The sequence below is a fragment of the Hemiscyllium ocellatum genome, chromosome 43, assembly GCF_020745735.1.
Source record: "Hemiscyllium ocellatum isolate sHemOce1 chromosome 43, sHemOce1.pat.X.cur, whole genome shotgun sequence".
NCBI classification, from domain to species: domain Eukaryota; kingdom Metazoa; phylum Chordata; class Chondrichthyes; order Orectolobiformes; family Hemiscylliidae; genus Hemiscyllium; species Hemiscyllium ocellatum.
The window spans coordinates 5,592,745-5,613,985 of NC_083443.1; the positions used below are offsets into that span (position 1 = coordinate 5,592,745).

Genomic DNA, 21,241 nt, shown 5'->3' on the forward strand with positions numbered 1-21,241 from the left:
AGTACAGGTGGAAGTTTACAATGAATGGCAGAACCCTTAAGAGTACTGATAAGCTGAGGAATCTGGGTGTGCACATCCATAGATCATTGATGGCGCCAGTGCAGGTAGATCAAGTAGTAAAAATAGCTTGTGGCATGCTTGCTTTCATTGGAAGGGGCATTGAGTATAAAGATAGGCAAGTTATACTGCAGCTTTATATAACTTTAGTTAGTCCACACATGGAATATTGCGTACAGTTCTGGTCACCAGTTCTGGATGCATTGGAGAGGGAACAGAAAAGATTTACCAGTATGCTGCCAGGTATGGAGAAAAGTGTGTTCTGAGGAATGATCACTGTACCCAAAATGTTAACTCTGGTTTCTCTGCACAATTGCTGCCAAACCTGCTGAGCTTTTCTAGCAACTTCTGATTTTGTTTCTGTTGCCTGGTATGGAGGATTTTAGCTGTGATGGAAAAGTTGGATAGACTGGGTTTGTTTTTGCTGGAACGCAGGAGGTTGAAGGGCAGTCTGATAAAAGTTTATAAGATTGTGAATGGAATGAATAGAGTGGAAAGTACAAGACTTTTTCCCAGGGTAGAGGAGTCAATTACCAGGGGACATGGGTTCAGGATGGATGTATAAAAGAGATGTGTGAGGCAAGAGTTTTACACAAAGAGTGGTGAGTGCCTGGAGTGCCAGAGGAGGTGGTGGAAGTGATGGCATTCAAGAAACATTTGGATGAATACATGAATAGAAATGGAAGATAGAGATACAAAGTGCAAGTGATGCAAGTGAAGACATTTGTAGTATGGAAGAGTAAAATGTGTTGGCACAGTCATGGAGGGTGGAAGGTCCTGTTCCTGTGTTATATTGTTCTCCCATCTTGGTTACACCCTCTTTCATCGCCAGAAGACACCAAAGTTTGAAGACATGTACCAACAGATTCAAGAACAGCTTCTTCCCTGCTGTTATCAGACTTATGAACAGACCTCATATATTAGAGTTGATCTTTCTCTGCACCTTCTCTGTAGCTGTAACACTATATTTTGCATTCTGCACTATTACCCTGATATACTTATGTATGAGAGTATGTTGCTGGGTATCAAGGAAGGGCTTATGCCTGAAACATCAATTCTCCTGCTCCTTGGATGCTGTGCTTTCCCAACAACACACTCTCAACTCTGATCTCCAGCATCTGCAGTCCTCACTTTCTCCCTGTACTTATGCATGGTGTGATTTGTCTGATTTGCAACAAAACGATACTTTTCACTGTCTCTCAGTACTGTAACAATAATAAAGCAAAGCAAATCAAATCAGTAGTTTGCTGCTGAGCTACTATTGGTGATGGTCCTTGAAGCCCCCTCCTATAGTACATTCTGTACTATTTGCATCCTCAGAAGCTTCCTCCACTTGATGTCCAACATCATCTAAGGGAGGACAGTATGTGGTAATCAGCAAGAGGTTACCTTGCCCATGTTTGACCGATGCCGTGGAACTTCCTGGGATTTGGAGTCAATGTTGAGGACTCTCAGGGCTGAGTGGCCTACTTCTGTTCCCTACATCTTATGACCTTATGAAATCTCACAATGTTTTTTTTAATCTTTTTTGCTTATAGACAAACAGCAAGTGATCGCCTCTCTGCCTCAACGCTGCCTCTCAGACACAATGCCCTACTTCCACCTATCGGCAGCGTTGATATTGATCATTCAGCTGGAAAGTTAACTGCTCGACCACAGGTACCTGATAAACTTGCCTAGCTAAAACCTGCTTCTCAAATTGCAACATTATGTGTAATAATGTTCATGATTCCTATCTGCAACTAAGTGTTTTTTTATTGATAAGCTACAACTATTGCACATCTTTTTGTTGACCTGAAACTGTAACACACATACTTATTGATCATTGAAAACTTATGATCACTCCTATTGATAATTTGAAATTTTTTTTTGCATTCCTGATTTAAAATGTTAAGCAACGTTAGGTAAATTTGGAATCTTAAAATATTCCTTACTTGCTATATTTTCATAGAACATAGAACATAGAAGGATACAGCGCAGTACAGGCCCTTCGGCCCTCGATGTTGCGCCGACCGAATCCTACCTAACCTATACTAGCCCAATAACTTCCAAATGCCTATCCAATGCCCGCTTAAATGACCATAAAGAAGGAAAAGTTTATTTTCTCCTCTCTTTCATGATTTTGAATGCCTCGAACAAATCTCCTCTCAAACTTAACTTCTCCAAGGAAAGCATTTGGAACTTCACCAATCTCTGTTCATTACCTCATCACATGAACAATTCTTTCTACATTCTTTGACTTCTTTATATCTTATTTAAAGAATGGTGTCCATGCAAGACGTAAGTTCTTGCTTGAAGTCACCCTGCATAATGTAATACTATTTTAGTTTTAAGGCCTGTTTCCTTGCATTGTTTTGCAGACTTGATTTAGCATCTTTGTGTCCATTCTTACATTAATTCCTGGAATTACCTACCCCAGCATTATTTCTGTCTGGCATTACCTTCCTCTGTCCTTGCCCTGGCCTTGACTCCTAGCTTGCCCAACCCCGCCTGCCTTTGCTTCCTATCTTCTCTGATTTGGAGGTCCTGGTGTTGGACTGGGGTATACAAAGTTAAAAATCCCACAACACCAGGTTATAGTCCAGCAGGTTTATTTGGAAGCACAGCTTTCAAGTAAACCTCATATATGCGTCAAATATCATATCCAGTGAATGTTTGTTATAGCCTATTTGTTTTAGAATATATTTAATTTAGAAATGAATATTATTCAGAACGTTATTTAGAAACAATTACAAATTGCTAGAAAAGCTCAGCAGTTTGGCAACATCTGTGAAGAGAAAGCAAAGTTAACGTTTTGGGTCCAGTAATCCTTCTTCAGAATCTCGACCTCTCTCTCCATCAGCATTGCCTCATGCTTTCCACTTTCTACTACAAAATAGGCCTGAATCACCACCATCCACCATCGCCCTCTGTCTGGCTGAGTTTGTCCTCATTCTGAACAACTTCTGTTTTAACTCTTCTCACTCACTTCAGTCAAAGGTGTGGCCATGGGTACCTCTATATGCCCCAGCTTTGCCTGTCTCTTTGTGGGCATAGAGACCCCTACCGACAACTCTTTCTCTGGCATATGGATGACACCATTGTACTGTTTCCCTCTCTTGTTCAGATTTAGAAATGTTTATCTATTTTATTCAAATTTTCATCTTTCATCAGGTCCATCTCTGACCTCTCCCTTCCTTTCCTCGACAGCGGTTTCCATTTCAGGGGATAATCTGGCCACCAATATCCACTACAAACCCACCAATTCCCACAGTTACTTTGTACTTCCTCACATCCTGCTTCTCTATTTCATTCTCTCAGTTCCTCCATCTCCATTGATCTGTTCTGATGATGCCAGCTTTGACAAGAGAACCTCTGAAATATCCACCTGCTCCTTCAAATGAGGATTCCCCAGTACCATGATTGACAGGGCCCGCAACCGTGTCTGCCCCATCAACCGCAATTAAGGCCCGACCCCCTCTCTTCCCTCCCACAACAACAAAAGGGTTCCCCTTGTCCTTAGCTTTATCCCACTAGCTTCCAAATCCATAGATTCATTAACCGCCATTTCTGCCACCTCCCGTGGAAGGCTGCCACCACCAGATGCATATTCCCCTTCCTTATCTTGTCAGGCTTCTGCCATGTTTTTCTCCCACTCGCATACACTTGGTCTCATCAAAACATGGGTTTCTCCCATGTATAAACCATTGTAAGCTACTAATCATCCCAGTTAGCACATATTGGGGTGGCACGGTGGCTCAGTGTTAGCACTGCTGCCTCACACCGCCAGGGGCCCGGGTTCGATTCTCAGCCTCAGGCGATTGTCTGTGTGAAGTTTGCACATTCTCCCCGTGTCTCCATGGGTTTCCTCCGGGTGCTCCAGTTTCCTCCCACAATCCAAAGATGTGCAGGTTAGGTGAATTGGCCGTGCTAAATTGCCCATAGCGTTCAGGGATGTGTAGGTTAGGTACATTAGTTGGGGTAAAAATGGAGTAACAGGGAATGGGTTTGGGTGTGATACTCTTCAGAGGATTGTTGTGGACTTGTTGGGCTGAAGAGCCTGTTTCCAAACTGCAGGGATTCTATGATGATTCTGTTCATTTTCCCAGGCTGACCATTACGCAGTCCTTTGTCTGTCCAACTGTTTTTCTTTCTCTTTGGGCTCTATCTCCACCTATTGTTTACTCCTGCCCCGTCCTCACACCCCCATATTCTGCATAAATAGCATCCTTTTCCAAGCTACCATTTCTGAAAGAGTTAACTCTGCTTTCTGTCCATGTATGTATGACTCACATGTTTAAAAAAACACCCCAAAACCTTCAATTCTATTCCATTTGAAGAATTTAGATAAATGCGAGGTGCTGCATTTTGGGAAAGCAAATTTTAACAGGACTTATACACATAATGGTCAGGTCCGAGGGAGAGTTGCTGAACAAAGAGACTTTGAAATGCAGGTTCGTAGGTCCTTGAAAGTAGAGTTGCAGGTGGATAAGATAATGAAGGCAGCGTTTGGTATGCTTTCCTTTATTGGTCAGAGTTTTGAGTATAGGTATTGAGAGTTCATGTTGCGGCTGGATAGGACATTGGATAGGCCACTGTTGGAATATTGTGTGCAATTCTGGTCTCCTTCCTATCGGAAGGATGTTGTGAAACTTGAAAGGGTTGAGAAAAGATTTACAGGGAGGTTGCCAGGGTTAGAGGATTTGAGCTCAGGGAGAGGCTGAATAGGTTGGGGCTGTTTTCCCTGGAGCATCAGAAGCTGAGGGGTGACCCTATAGAGGTTTATAAAATCATGAGGGGCATGAATAGGATAAATAGACAAAGTCTTTTCCTTGGGGTGGGGGAGTCCAGAGCTAGAGGGCATAGGTTTAATGTGAGAGGGGAAAGATATGAAAGAGACCCAAGGGGCAACTTTTTCACACAGAGGGTGATACGTGAATAGAATGAGCTGCCAGAGGAACTGGTGAAGGCTGGTACAATTGCAACATTTAAAATGCAGCTAGATGGGTATATGAATGGGAAGGTTTGGAGGGATATGGCCAAGTGCTGACAAAAGAGACTACAGTAGGTTAGGATATCTGGTCGGCATGGACAGGTTGGACCAAAGGGTCTGTTTCCGTGCTGTACCTCTCGAAATGCTGAGTTTTTCTAGCAATTTCTGTTTTTATATCTGATTTCCAGTATCTGCAGTTCTTTTGTTTCTTTTATCAATACTTTGTTTCCAAATCTGTACCTTTATTAACCACTTTGCTACTTTGAATGATGTCAGAATTTGTATCCCTTAATACATAACTACTCCATTTAGGTTCTACTTTTCTTCTTGATTAGTGACCATACGTGGCCTCCTTATTCCATCTACAAAAATTCATTGTATGTTATTAATCTAGACTGAAATGAATTCTGCAAGTTTGTTACCTTTTGTATCTTGTCAGTCTTCCACTGTATTGACTATTCCCCTAATTTGGTGCTGTTCATAAATATTGATCTTATATTTCTAATTCATGAATCCAAATAATTTTTGCATATTGTGATGTTAAAATACAGATTTGAGACAGCCCAGGGAATCCCTTGTAGACTCAACCTGTAAGCCTCTCTTGGTTCATCCTGGAGATCGTACTCTTTGATAGTCTGGAATAAAGAACCTCTTACAGTTTAGTTTAATTTTAGTCATCCCCTTTATTTACCAAAGGCATCACTGTTACAACATAACACTGATACCAAAAAGCTCAACTAACTGGGTTCTAATGACCCAGGAGAGTAGGGTAATTGCTCTTCCTTTAAGAGCCCTCACAGGCTACTCTGATATACTGTCACAATCAGACTTCCTTTAAACAAAAGGTTTACAAAAACTACTACATGTTCTTTATTAAACAGATAACAGTGAAAGACAATAATTGATAAGGGAGGTTAATTGACAGATCTTTGTGCGCTTGACTCATCACTCTTACAGGCCTTGAGCTATCCAAGTGGGGAAAACAAATACAGCCGAGTTAGATGTCTGCTGGTGAGATAAGTTCCTATCATAGAGAAGTACCAGTCTAAATTAAGTGGGAGATGTCATAAGATAACCTTGCACAGCTGACATGTCAGATACAATTGTTTTACAAAATTACTTCTTAACAAGGAGGGCAAGCTTTTGACCATAAAATGGCTTCCCAACAGATTGTGTCAGAATCTCTTCAATGTTAGATTTAGAATAATTTTTAAGCTAGGAGCAGACTCCTGCTTTTTACCTTGAGCACTAAATCATTCTGTACCTGAAGCTGAAATATTACCGTAAGGTTTCATTTAAACTGATTCATTAGTCTTGAATTAAACATGCTTTCTTTTCAGGGTTGTGATTCAAAATCAAATAAGACATAAGATCCAATTATTTAGAATTGACAGTGGGGCAGTCTGTAAGGTCTGTAGAATAGTCTGCAAGAACAGCAAGTAAGTGGTGCTGGAAAAGCACAGTAGGTCAGGCAGCATCTGCAGTTGTATAAGACTCTGGTGCGGCCTCATCTGGAGTATTGTGTGCAGTTTTGGTCGCCATACTATAGGAAGAATGTGGAGGCATTGGGACGAGTGCAGAGGAGGTTTACCAGGATATTGCCTGGCATGGTAGGAAGATCGTATGAGGAAAGGCTGAGGCACTTGGGGCTGTTCTCATTGGAGAAAAGAAGGTTTAGGGGAGATTTGATAGAGGTGTACAAGATGATTAGGGGTTTAGATAAGGTTGACAGTGAGAACCTTTTTCCGCTAATGGAGTCAGCTGTTACTAGGGGACACAGCTTTAAATTAAGGGGTGATTGGTATAGGACAGATCTTAGGGATAGATTCTTTACTCAGCGGGTTGTGAGTTCATGGAATGCCCTGCCAGTAGCAGTGGTGGACTCTCCCTCTTTATGGTCATTTAAGCGGGCATTGGATAAGCATATGGAGGTTATTGGGCTAGTGTAGGTTAGGTAGGCTTCGGTTGGCGTAACATCGAGGGCCGAAGGGCCTGTACTGCGCTGTATTTTTTTATGTTCTATGTTCTATGAGGAGCAGGAAAATCGACATTTTGGACAAAGTCCCTTCAGCCCGAAACATCGATTTTTCTACTCCTCGGAACACATTTGCTGCATACTCGAAAATCGACAGGCAGGGAGGGTCGGGACATAAAAAAAAGGGAGAACCCAAGTTATGCAGAAGATGCGCCAAGTGATAACAGGATGCTCTGAGGCAATTAAGAACATTTGCCTTTACACAGATTCAGTGATGTTCAGGCAAATGTTCTTAACTGCCTCAGAGCATCCTGTTATCACTTGGCGCATCTTCTGCATAACTTGGGTTCTCCCTTTTTTTTATGTCCCGACCCTCCCTGCCTGTCTATTTTCTAGTAAACAGCAAATGTGCTCCATAATTCAACATTACATTTTAGTCTAAATGTTTAAGGACAAGATTTAAGGCTATAGACTTTCTCAGTGAACAGAAGCCTCAGTCCTTTTGAAATGCCTTTCCTACCTTGCATCATTTTGATATATGTTCTATGTTTTGTAGCCAATTTGCTATCCATTTAACAACAGCATGTATTTATAAGACACTGTTAGTATTGTAAAATGTTCCCAGGCTCTTCACATATGTTAGCAAGCAAAGTTTGACCATGAGCCACATAAGGAGATTTTCTTTATTCTTTAATGGGATGTCAGCATCACAGGCATGGCCACCATTTGTTTCTCATCCCATACTGTCTTGGAGATAGTCGTGAGCTGCCTTCTTGACTGTTGTAATCCAAGTGCTGTCGGGAAATCCCAATGCTATTCGAAGAGAGGTTCTGGGATTTTAAAACATAGAACTTCCCTAGGGAAGCTAGGGAAGTGATTGCTGGGCCCCTTGCTGAGCATAGTACAGCACAGTACAGACTTTCAGCCTTCAGTGTTGTGCCAACCTTTTAACTTAGTCAAAGATCAAATTAACCGACATACCCTTCATTTTACTATCATCCTTGTGCCTATTCAAGAGTTGCTTAATTGTCCCTAATGTATCCTTCTGTACTCCCACTGCTGGCAGTGCATTCCAGGTACCCACCACTCTCTGTGTAAAAGAACATCTCCCCTAAACCTTTCTGCAATTACCTTAAAATTATGCCCCCTCGAGATAGCCATTTCCACCCTTGGAAAAGGTCTCTGGCTATCCACTCTATCCATGCCTCTCAACATCTTGTACACTCTATCAAGTCACCTCTCGTCTTTAAAAGCCCTAGATCCCTCAACCTTTCTTCATAAGACATACCTTCCAGTCCAGGCAGCATCCTGGTAAATGTCCTCTGCACCCTCTGTAAAGTTTCCACATCCCTTCAATAACGAAGCAACCAGAATGGAACACAATATTCTAAGTGTTATCTAACCAAGGCTTTATAGAGAGGGCTTGGTTAAGACAAAGACGGAAGCATATGTCAGATATAGACAAGATGGATCGAATGAATCCTTAGAAGAGTATAAAGGCAGTAGAAGTATACTTAAAAGGGAAATCAGGAGGGCAAAAAGGGGACAAGAAATAGCTTTGGCAAATAGAGATAAGGAGAAACCAAAAGGTTTTTACAAATACATTCAGGACAAAAGGGTAACTCGGGAGAGAACAGGGCACTTCAAAGATCAGCAAGGCGACCTTTGTGTGGAGCCCCAGGAGATGGAGGGAGATACTGAACGAGTGTTTTGCATCAGTGTTTACTGTGGAAAAGGACATGGAAGATATAGAATGTGGGGAAATAGATGGTGGTATCTTGAAAAATGTCCATATTTCAGAGGAGAAAGTGCTGGATGTCTTGAAATACATAAAAGTGGATAAATCCCCAGGACCTGATCAGGTGTACCCTAGAACTCGTGGGAAGCTAGGGAAGTGATTGCTGGGCCCCTTGCTGAGATATTTGTATTATCGATAGTCACAACACAGCATAAAAATACCAGACAGCACCTACTGACCTTGAATACTCAACCTATCAAGAGTCTTCAGGTGGGCAGGGTGAAAAACTGAAGTATTTGAAATGCAAACCGTGGAAGACTGAATAGAAGAAAAAGCAATAGTTATGACAGACAACACAAGTAATTCAGTAAACTGAGTCATAGATTCAGAAAGGTTAATAACCAGTAGCTAACCTTTTTTTCCTCCCCTCTCTTGTAGAAAATACGAATGTATTCAAACCGGGCTCACAGTGCAGTCATAGATGAGACAAGCCATCTGCCTCCAAAAGACAGACTTCTGGGGCATGAGTACTTTACCAGACCCAAAACCTCACACACCTTCCGGGTAAGGAGGAATATATGTTTTGGCTTTGCCAATGCTTCAACAGGTGGAGTTCCACAAACCAGAAATGTCTCACTGGATCGTTGCTCTCTGTGTGACTAATCAAATGGTGTGTCAGCTGGAGTTATTTACCCAAGGTGAAGTGATAGGCCTGGTTGAAGATTGGGCTTGGGAAGATGTAGTTGCTGTGGTTCATGGTAGGGCCAATAACATGGGAGAGCCTTTTGAAGAGCTGAAGGAGTGGTAATTAAAAAGCAGAATATCATAGATAGTAGTCTCTGAATTATTAGCTCAATAACATGCACATTGGGATAAAGACAATAGGTCAACAACGTAAAGGTGCGGCTCAAGGATTAGGGTGGTAAATAAGCTCTATTTAATGCAAGGAAGGCACCAACAGGACAGGAAGAATGGACTACACCTGAACGAGGCTGGGACCAATGAACTGACTCAAAGCATAAGTAATGCTGCAAAAGAGACCTGCAAACAATCAACATGGAGAAGGCTTTGACTAAAATGATGATAAAAATCATAAGCTGATAAAAGATTATAAAAATGGAATCAAAGTCACGGCAAGATTGTGCTAAATCTGAAACATGTATTTCGTCTCCAGAAAAGTAATCAGTTGAAATATGCAAGAGAAACGGTCTCTGACAAAATGCGAGGTAGGGTCTGTTGCTCAATTACAATTCAGTATACAAACACAGGTATCATAAGGAATTAAATAAGAAAATTACAAGAGTACATTCATCTTAAAAGGTATAACATGGTGGCTGTCACTTAAATTTGGCTAAAAACAGTGTGACTAGAAGATAAATGTTTCAGTAAATAAGGTCCTTAGAAAGGACAGAAATTGAAAAAGTAGGAATAGTAATATTGATGCGGGACCCAATCAAAGTAAGGCAGAGTATATCAGAAAGCCTGAGAAGACAGTAGAAATGCTCTGAGTAGTGTTGAGGAATGGAAAAATACCTTAAGTCTGTGGGATTCAAGTGATCATCTCATAGCATTGATGAAATAATGGAATGAATAAATGTAGAAATCAGAAACTTGTTCCAAAAACAGTGTTGTTGTAATGGGAGAACTTAATTTTCAGATATATTGGGCAAGAGATTCAGCTTGAATTTCAACAATAGCAAATTTCTTGTGTGTAACTGGGACAATTTCCTACAACAATACTTTCTTGAAGTAACAGGAGGACAGTTGAGTCAGAATTGAGTCTGAATTAGTCCAATAGTTTAGCTGTTTGTATTTATATCTCCTCCTGATATATCTTGCGTTTCTTTACTTGTCCCATTATCATCTCCTTTTGCCTTGCACCATCATGCAAGACTTCCCTCAGGCATCTCCTTTAAACTTTCCCTTTTTTACCTTGAACTTATGTCCCCCTTGTAATTGAAACTTCAACTCTGTGAAATAACCTTAAACTACCCTATCTATGCCTCTCATAATTTAATTTTGTAGACTTCTATCAGGTCTCCTCTCAACCGCTTCTTTCTAGTGAAAACAATCCTAGTCTTTTTAACCTTTTCTCATAGACAATGCCCTTGGGACCAGGCAGCATCCTGGTGAACATTCTCTGCACACTCTCCAAAGCTTCCACATCCTTTTGGTAGTGTGGCGACCAAAACTGCCCACAATATTCCAAATGTGGCATAACAAGGGTTTTATTTAGCTGCAACATGGTTTGCTAATTCTTGTACCCTGTGCAATATGCCTTCTTAATCACTTTCGCCACCTGTGTTTACACTTTTAGGGAATTGTGGACTTGCACGCCCAGATTCACATGTATGTTAATGTTCCTAAGGGTTCTGCCATTTACCGTATAATTCACTCCTAAATTTGATCCTGCAAAATGCATAACCCCACATTTGTCTGGATTAAACTCCCATCTGCCATTTCTGTGCCCAAGTTGCCAATCTATCTATATCCTATTGTGTCCTTGCACAATCACAACCATTATCAGTAACTCCACCAATCTCCGTGTCATCTGCAAACTTACTAATCAAATCACCCACAATTTCCTCCAGATCATTTACATTTACTACAAACAACAGCGAATCTAAGACTGATCCCTGTGGAACACAACTAGTTGCCACTCTCCATTCTGAAAAGCACCCTGCCATTGCTACCCTCTGTCTTCTGTGGCCAAGCCAGTTTTGTATCCATCTGGCCAGCCCACCCCAATCCCATGTGATTTTCATTTTTGTACCAGTCAGCCATGTGGGACTTTATCAAATGCCTTACTAAAGTTTGCATAAAATATATCCACGGCCCTTCCCTTATAAATTATCTTTGTCACCACTTTAAAAAATTCAATCAGGTTGGTGAGGCATGACCTTCCCCAGGGCAGCACTGTGGCTCAGTGGTTAGCACTGCTGCCTCACAGCACCAGGGTCCCAGGTTCGATTCCAGCGTTGGGCAGCTGCCTGTGTGGAGTTTGCACGTTCTCCCCGTGACTGTGTGGGTTTCCTCCGGGTGCTCTGATTTCTTCCAAAGATGTGCAGGTTATGTAAATTGGCCATGTTAAATTGCCTGTAATGTTAGGTGCATTTGGGTAAATGTAGGGGAATGGGTCTGGGTGGGTTGCTCTTCAGAGGGTCGGTGTGGACTTGTTGGGCTGAATGGCCTGTTTCCACACTGTAGGGAATCTAATCTAAAATACAAAACCATGCTGCCTGTCACTAGCATGTCTATTTTCTTCCAAATGTGCGTTTGTCTTGTCCCTCAGCATCTTCTCCAAGAACTCCCCAGCACAGACATCAGGCGCACTGCTCTGTAAATTTCTTGGATTATCCCTGCTTGCTTTCTTAAACAAGGGAACAACATTCTCCACTCCTCTGGAACCTGGACCTGTGGTGAACAAGAATGTGAGGATATCTGGTAAAGCCTCAGCTATTTGTAAAGCCTCTTGCAGTAAACTGGAACAGATCCTATCTGACTCTAGTGACTTGTCTACCTTAATGCAATTTAGGATACCCAAAACATCCTCCTTCAATATTTTGACATTCTCTAGAGTATTCACACACTCATCCCTGACCTCAACACCAGTCATGTCCTTCTTCTTAGTGAATGCCAATGCAAAGTACTCACTGAGGATCTCTCTCACTTCCTGTGGCGACACACATAACTTCTCTCTTTTGTCCATGAATGGGCCCTACTTTTTCCCTTACTACCCTCTTTCTTCTAATTCATGCATAAAAAGCCTTTGGATTCTCCTTGACCCTCTTTGCTAAAGACATTTCATGGTCCCTTAATGCCTTCCTAATTTTGCATTTAAGTTCCTTCCTAATTCTGTATGCTGAAGGGCTTTGTCACTTTGTAACTGCCTTGACCTTCCTTTTACCTTTTGACTAAGCTTACAATTTCCTTATCATCCAATTCCCTGAATTGTGCTGTTCTTTTCCTTCAGTTTTGTAGGGACATGCATGTCCTGCACTGGTCTTTAAGAGCCTCCCACATGCCGGACATGGATTTGTTCTCAAATAACTGCTCCCAATCGACATTCCTCAGTTCCTGTCTAATTTAAATGTAACTGACCCTTGCCAAATTAAGCGCCCTCATTCAAGGGTCACTTTTGTCCTCGTCCATGACTACTTATGGAGTTATGGTCACTAAGCCCAAAATGCTGTCCTACTGAAAGGTTGATCATCTGTCCTGGCTCATTCCCTAATATCAAGTGTGACATGTCCTCCTCTGTGATTGGATTGTCAACATATTGTCTCAAAACGCCTCCTGGATCCATCTAACGAATTGCTTTCCATCTGAGCCCTTGGCTCTAAGGGTGTCCCAGTCAATAAGAGGAAATTTGAAGTCATCCACAACAACTACCCTACTTTTTTCACTCCAGTACCTGACTACATATCTGCTCCCATGGACTGTTGGGAGGTCTGTAGAAAGCTCCCACCATTGTGATTTTATCCTTCCTATTCCTAAGCTCACACATAATACCTCTCTGTAAGATCCTTCCGATTTGTCCTGCTCCCTCAACACAGCTGTTATGTGATCTCGAATCAGCAATGCCATTCCCCCATCCTTTTTATTTCCCTTTCTGTCCCAGCTAAAACAGCGCTATCCTGGAATGTTAAACTGCCAGTCCTGTCCCTCCTTTAAACATGTCTCAGTAATGACAATAACATCATAATTCCATGCAGTAATCCATGCTCTTAGTTCATCTTTCTTACTTGTTATGCTTCTTGCATTTAAGTAAATGCACAGCAGACTTCCAGTACCCCTCTGAGCCCTAAGACCATAGTGCTCTTATTCTGCACTCTGCATATTCTCAGTCTCACTTTTGCCCCCAGTCCCTGCTCTTGCTGGTCTGTTGTTCTGGTTGCCATCCCCCACCACACCAGTTTAAACTCTCCTGAAGAGCTCTAGTGAACCTCCCACCCAGGATGTTAGTGCCACTCCAGTTCAAGTGCAACCCATCCTTCTTGGACAGGTTCCGCCTTCCCCAGAAGACATCCCAATGATCCAGATATCTAAAGTGTTCCATCCTACACCAGCTCTATAGCCACGTGTTCAGCTGTTCCCTCTCTTGCGCTCTCGCCGCACTAGTCTGTGGAACAGGTAATAATCCTGAGATTTCATGACTCCAGACTGCTCAGCAATGTGGTTGACCTCTCAACTGCATTTTGCGCTATTGAGGATAGACAATAACTGCTGGCCTAATCAGATGTATTCTATCCCTTAGAATTTTTTCTAAAAGTTTCCTCACCATTGAGGTTAGATTGCCAACCCTTTAATTTTCTGGTTGATCATCTCCCTTGTTTTGTTTTAAATAATGGGATGACTTTAACAGATCCCAGTTCTCTGTGGCTCACCTGTGGCTAGAGAGGATTTGAAAATGTCTGCCGAGGCCTTTGATATCTCCTCCTTTGCTTCCCTCACAGACTAAGAGACATCTCACCCAGGCCTACAGATTTATCTATTGTTAAGACTGCTAAATCCACGAATACATCCTCTTTCTATTATACTTCTTTAATATTGCACTATCCTCCACCCTGATATCTTTGCCTGTGTTGTCCTTTTCTATTGCAATGACCAACACAATGTATTCTTTGAGGACAATGTATTCTCCAAGATCCACTTGTTCGGTTCCAAATGGGTTTTACTCTTACCCTAGTTATGCTGTTGCTTTTCAAAAAGCACCGTTTTTTGTTTATTGTAATCTTAGGTGCTTTCTCATATACTCTCTTAGCTTTCTTACTTTCACAGTTAAGGTATCCCCTGCCCTTTTCTACTCTTCTATTGAGCCCTCAGTACATATTATAAGCTGCTCTCCTTTACTGAAATCTTAAACTTTATGTCCTTTGACATCCAGGATTCTCCATCTTGTTCCCATCCTTTGTCTTTACCGGAATATATTTGCCCTAAACTCTCACTATTTCCTTCTTCAGTGTCTCCCACTCCAGTGCAAGTCTGCAAGTACCTGCTCCCAATCCAAAGGCCATATCGTTTCCTATCTTGGCAGTATTAGGCTTTCCCCAGTTTAGACTTTTTATTCCCAGTTCATTATATTCTTTTTAATGGCTATCATAAATCTAACTTGAGGTATGGTAACCATTTCCAAAACGCTCCACTGCTGCTGCTGCTGCTTCCACCAGCCTGTTCTCATTTCTGAATATTAGGTACAGAATTACCCCCTCTCTTTTAAGCTTTCTACATAATGTGTTCCGGACCAGGCCAGAACCCCTCAAAATATTTTAAGACCTAGCCCCTACCTTTTCTTATTTTAAAGGCAGATGTGAGGTTGATATTACAGGTGTCAGACAACTGGTCAAACCACTCAGCTTTAAGACCACAAGACATAGGAGCCGAAATTAGGCCATTCAGCCCATTGAGTCTGCTCCAGCATTCAATCATGGCTGATAAGTTTGAAGAAGGGCTCATGCCCGAAACGTCGATTCTCCTGCTCCTTGGATGCTGCCTGACCTGCTGCGCATTTCCAGCAACATATTTTCAGCTCTGGAGATCTCCAGCATCTGCAGTCCTCACTTTCTCCTGGCTGATAGGTTTCTCAACTCCATTCTCTTCAACAAGGTTCCAGTCTGGTTAGCAAGGTTAGATCTCATGGAATACAGGGAGAACTAGGCATTTGGATACAGAACTGGTTCAAAGGTAGAAGACAGAGAGGGTGGGGGTGGAGGGTTGTTTTTCAGACTGGAGGCCTGTGACCAGTGGAGTGCCACAAGGATCGGTGCTGGGTCCTCTACTTTTTGTCATTTACATGAATGATTTGGATGTGAGCATAAGAGGTATAGTTAGTAAGTTTGCAGATGATAGCAAAATTGGAGGTGTAGTGGACAGCGCAGAAGGTTACCTCAGATTACAATGGACCTTGACCAGATGGGTCAATGGGCTGAGAAGTAGCAGATGAAGTTTAATTCAGATAAATGCAAGGTGCTGCAATTTGGAAAAGCAAATCTTAGCAGCACTTATACACTTAATGATAAGGTCCTAGGGAGTGTTGCTGAACAAAGAGACCTTGGAGTGTAGGTCCATAGCTCTTTGAAAGTGGAGACACAGGTAGATGGGATACTGAAGAAGGTGTTTGGTATGCTTTCTTTTATTGGTCAGAGTATTGAGTACAGGAGTTGGGAAATGATGTTGCGGTTGTACAGGACATTGGTTAGGCCACTGTTGGAATATTGCATGCAGTTCTGCTCTCCTTCCTATCGGAAAGATTTTTTGAATTATATTACTTAGAGTGTGGAAACAGGCCCTTTAGCCCAACAAGTCCACACTGACCCTCCAAAGAGCAACTCACCCAGACCCATTCCCCTACATCTACCACTGCGGGCAATTTAGCATGGACATTTCACCTAACCTGTACATTTTTGGACTGGGAGGAAACCCATGCAGACACATGGAGAATCACACAGGGAGAATCCCACCTGAGGTGGGAATTGAACCCAGGTCTCTGGCGTTGTGAAGCAGCAGTGCTAACCACTGTGCCATTGGTTTCACTGTTGTGAAACTTGAAAGGGTTCAGAAAAGATTTACAAGGATTTTGCCATGGTTGGAGGATTTGAGCTATAGGGAGAGGCTGAACAGGCTGGGGCTTTTTGCCCTGGAGCGTCGGAGGCTGAGGGGTGACCTTATAGAGGTTTATAAAATTATGAGGGTCATGGATAGAATAAATAGACAAAGTCTTTTCCCTAGGTGGGGGAGTTCAGAACTAGAGGGCATAGAGTGAGAGGGGAAAGATATAAAAGAGACCTAAGGAGTAACTTTTTCACACAGAGGGTAGTGCATGTATGGAATGAGCTGCCAGAGGAAGTGGTGGAGGCTGGTACAATTGCAACATTTAAAAGGCATTTGGATGGATATATGAATAGGAAGGGTTTGGAGGGATATGGACCGGGTGCTGATTGGGACTAGATTGAGATTGGGATATCTGGTCAGCATGGACAGGTTGGACCGAAGGGTCTGTTCCATGCTGTACATCTCTCTGACTCATGCTTTCTCCCCCTAACCTTGACAATCAAGAACTTATCCATTTCTACCTTAAGTATTTTCAAAGGCCTGGCTTCCACAGCCTTCTGTGGCAGTGAATTCCATAGATTCACCACTGTCTGTCTGAACTTTCTCCTTATCTCCGTTCTAAAAGATCTTCCCTTTATTCTAAGGCTGTGCCTCTCCTACCAATGAAAACATCTTCCCAACATCCTCTCTGACAACGCCCATCAGTATTTTGTAAGTTTCAATTCCATTCCCCCACCCCCCACATTCTTCTAAATTCCATTGAGTATAGACCCAGAGTGCTCAAACATTCCTAATTTGTCAAGTTTTTCATTCCTGGACCTTTCCTGTGAACCTCCTCTGAACTTGCTCCAGTCCAGTACATCCTTCCTAAGATATCAGGCCCAAGACTGCACACAGTACTCCAAAAATGGTCCAATCAGAACCCAATAGAGCCTCAGAAGTACATCTCAGCTTTTATGTTCAAGTCCTCTCAAAATAAATACCATTGTTGCATTAGCCTTCCTCAAGACTGACTCAATCTGCAAGTTTGCCTTGAGAGAATTCTGGGCTGGAGTTCCCAAGTCTCTTTGTACTTCAGACTTCAGAATTTGCTCCCCCTTTAGAAAATAGTCCATGCCTCTATTTTTCCTACTCCATCTGCCAGTTCTTTGCACTCTCTCCTAACCTGTCCAAATTCTTTAGCCTCCCCGCTTCCTCAATGCTACCTATCCCTCGACCTACCTTTGTATCGTCTGCAAACCTAACCACAATGCCCCGAGTTCCTTCATCTCGATCGTTAATGTATCAAGTGAAAAGTTATGATCCCAACACTGAGCCTTGCCGAACATCATTTGTCACCAGCTGCCATCTTGAGAAAGACCCTATTATCTCTCCGTTCTGCTTTCTGCCAAAAGCCATGCTGGCACCTTGCCTCTGACACCATGGGTCGTTATCTTACTTAGTAGCCTCCTGTACAGCAACTTGTCAAAGGCCTTTTTTAAATCCAGATAGATAATATCCATTGGCTCTCCTTAGTCTAGCATACTTGTTTCTTCACCAAAGAATTCTAGCAGATTTCTCAGGCGTGACCTTCCCTTGATGAAACCATGCTGACTTTGCCCTATTTTCCCATGCACTTCCAAATATTCAGAAATCTCATCCTTCACAATGGATTCCAGGATCTTACCCATGACCATGGATAATGAGTGTGTAATTTTATGTTTTTTTTTGCCTTACATCCTTTTTAAACAGGGTAATGATCTTCCAGTCCTCTGGAACATTCCCTGACTCTAGAGATTCCTGAAAGATCAGCACTACACCTCTTCAGCTATCTCTCTTAGAACTCTGGGAAATAGTCCAGGTGATTTATCCACCTTCAAGTCATTCAGTTTTTCTGGCAGAATGGTCACCATACTCAGCTCTGCCCCCTGACTCTCTTTAAGTTTTGGGATATTCCTCTTGTTCTTCCACCATGAAGACTGATGTGAAGTAATTATTCAGTACCTCAGCCATTTCCTTGTTCCCCGCTACTATTTCTCCAGCATCATTTTCCAGTAATCCATGTCAACTTTTGCCTCTCTTTTGCCGTTTATATTTCTTAAGAAACTTACAGTCTTCCTTTATATTACTGGCCAGCTTACCTTCATATTTAATCTTCTCCCTTCTCATTACTTTTTTTTTGTTGCCCTCTGTTGATCTTTGTAAGCTTCCCAATCCTCTGGTTTCCCACTGACCTATGCCACATTTTATGTTTTCTCTTTTGCTTTTATTGCTATCCCTGCCTTCTCTAGTCAGCCGTAGTTGCCTCACCCTCTCTCTCTCTGCCATATTTCTTGCTCCCAGAAACTCCTGCCTTTGCTGTTCCACTGTTTTCCCTGCTTGGCTCTTCTCCCAGTCAATTCTACCCAGCTCCTCCCTCATACCTCTGTAGTTGCCTTTTTTCAGCTGTGATACCATTACCTCTGATTCTATGTTGTCCCTCTCAGATTGCAGAGTAAATTCAATCATATATGATCACTGCTTCCTAAGGGTTCCTTCACCTTAAGCTCCATTTCAAGTCTGCCTCATTGCACAACACTAAATCTAGTATTGCCTGCTCCCTAGTGGGCTCCACCACGAGCTGCTCCAAAAGTCATCTCATAGACATTCCACACATTCCTTTTCTTATGAAGCACTACCAACCTGATTTTCCCAGTCCATCTGCATATTGGAATCCCCCATGATCACTGTAACTTTGCCACTAATACACATTTTTTTCTGTTTCCTGGTGTGCCCCAGCTCCTGATTAATGTTTGGAGGCCTGTACATAACTCAATCTGTGGTTCTTTAATTTTGGCTGTTCCTCAATTCTACCCACACGGATTCTACACCATCTGATCCTATTTGGTTTCTTCCTATTAATTTAATTTCCTTTCTTACAACTCCACTCCCTCAATAGGATGTATATCCTTGAATATTCAGCTCCCAATCCTGATCCCCTTGCACTCACAACTCCATGTCGCCCACCATGTCATACCTGCCAATTTTGATCTACGCTACAAGCTCATTTACCTTATTCCTTATACTGTGTGCATTCAGATATAACACCCTCAGTCCTGAATGAACCATCCCTCTTCTCATTGTAATTCATTTGTCCAGTGTGCTTGAAGTTTGATTGTTCACCGTTTCCAATCACTCTGTCCTATTTGTACCTGTGCTGGAGACTGTAATACTCTCCTGAGTTCTGCACTCTTACCTTGTTGTTTAATTTGGGTTTTCTAATTTCCTCTATAACTAAACCAGCCCCCTCCCACATTTAATTTAAAGTTATACGATTTGCATGAACCAGCATGGTTCGGACCATCCCATCGGAACAGGTTCCTTCTTCCCCAGTAGTGGTGCCAATGTCCCATAAATTCAAATCCATTTCTCCCACACCAACCTTTAAGCCATGCATTTACCTTCCTAATCTTATTGACCCTGTTCCAATTAGCTCATGGCTGAGGTAGTTATCCAGAGATTATTACCTTTCTGTTCTGCTTTCTAATTTAGCTTCTACTGTTCATACACCCTTAGCAGAACCTCTGTCTTAGTTTTATCTATATCGTTGGTACCAAAGTAGACCACAACCACTGGATCTTTACCCTCCCTCTCCAAGTTCCTCTGCAGCTTTAAGCAAAACAGAATTCATTTAAACAGTACAGTGAAACACAAAATAAAACAGAATGTCGAATAAATTAACAATTGGAAATCTCAACTGACTCAATACATCAACTTAACTAAGGAGCTGTTCCAATTTCCGTTAACATCCATAAACACACCCCTTGGCAAAAAGTAAATTCAAATGCAGGTTCTTACAGTCATGAAAGATTTCAGAGTGAGAATCCAGTCAAGAATCATCTGCTGAAGCATGGAACTTTTTTCCACTGTAGCAGCTTCTACTACAGCTACCAGCAGCTTTTCTGCTACAACTAAATAAAATGAGATAAAATCTGATGTGGAGGAGCACACACATACACACACACACACACACACACATTCTTGCATACTCACACACTCATGTACACCCTTCTCATATACATGCTCTCTTTCAAACACACACCCTTTCACAGGCTTATACTCTGTCATACTCACGCACGAACTCTACCAAGCATGCACACATGCAAACACACACTTTCTCATGCACACTCACAAACACACACTCACTCTCTCCCTCATGCAAACGCACACATACATCTATGGGGTGAATTTGCATTTGCAGAATTATATTTGCAGATACATTCTATTTTGCTCAAAAAACACACAATCAACAGGTAGTCAATCCATATAACATTTTATAAATTCTTACTTTAAAAGTATAACCAGTCTGACTCAAGATTGGGATACAGACAGATTCTAACCTCACACCTTTAATGCATTGTCTGAGCTGAGATGTCACCTTTTTTTATGAAACCATGTTATCTTGAGAATATGAGTTAAAAGAAGTTCTGTGATTTACATATTAATAAACCGAAACCCACAACCCATTCTATAAGATGAAAGACTCAACAGCAATCTAGATTTGTTCAATATATTGTTTCAGTTGCAGGGGAGTAGCCAGATCTCCCAGTTCAGTTACATGACACTGCAATCTTTTGCTTTAAATTCTGTGTCTTATGACCCTGCTCCATAGCTACCTGATGAAGGAGCACCACTCAGAAAGCTAGTACTTCCAAATAAACCTGTCAGACTATAACCTGGTGTTGTGTGACTTTTGACTAGATAAAACCTGAACTGAGAGAACTGGCAACTTCCCTGCCATTGTTAAACTAGGGCCTTTCCAGACATTTCGGCGCTTCTGACTTGATGATCTCTCTTAAAGGAAAAAAAAAGGCCAAAATAACCTTATTAAAGTGACAACATCATCACACCTAATTAAAAAAAAGTTCTCGTGGATGCAGTTTATTATACGGTGGCTCAGTGGTTAGCACTGCTGCCTCCCAGCACCAGG

General features: G+C 42.0%; 1 protein-coding gene across 6 annotated transcripts in view; it reads left to right on the forward strand.

The window, feature by feature from the left end:
• The window catches only part of LOC132835063 (primary cilium assembly protein FAM149B1-like), a 209,422-nt gene that overhangs the window by 175,249 nt on the left and 12,932 nt on the right, over window positions 1-21,241 (forward strand). For all 6 annotated transcript variants that reach the window (XR_009647276.1, XM_060854323.1, XM_060854324.1 and 3 more), the window contains 2 exons: window positions 1,596-1,716; window positions 9,181-9,306. Coding sequence is in view for 5 of the 6 variants with exons in the window: in XM_060854323.1 (XP_060710306.1) it covers window positions 1,596-1,716; window positions 9,181-9,306 (247 nt within the window). In the remaining variant the exon portion in view is untranslated. The remainder of the gene's footprint in view (window positions 1-1,595; window positions 1,717-9,180; window positions 9,307-21,241) is intronic.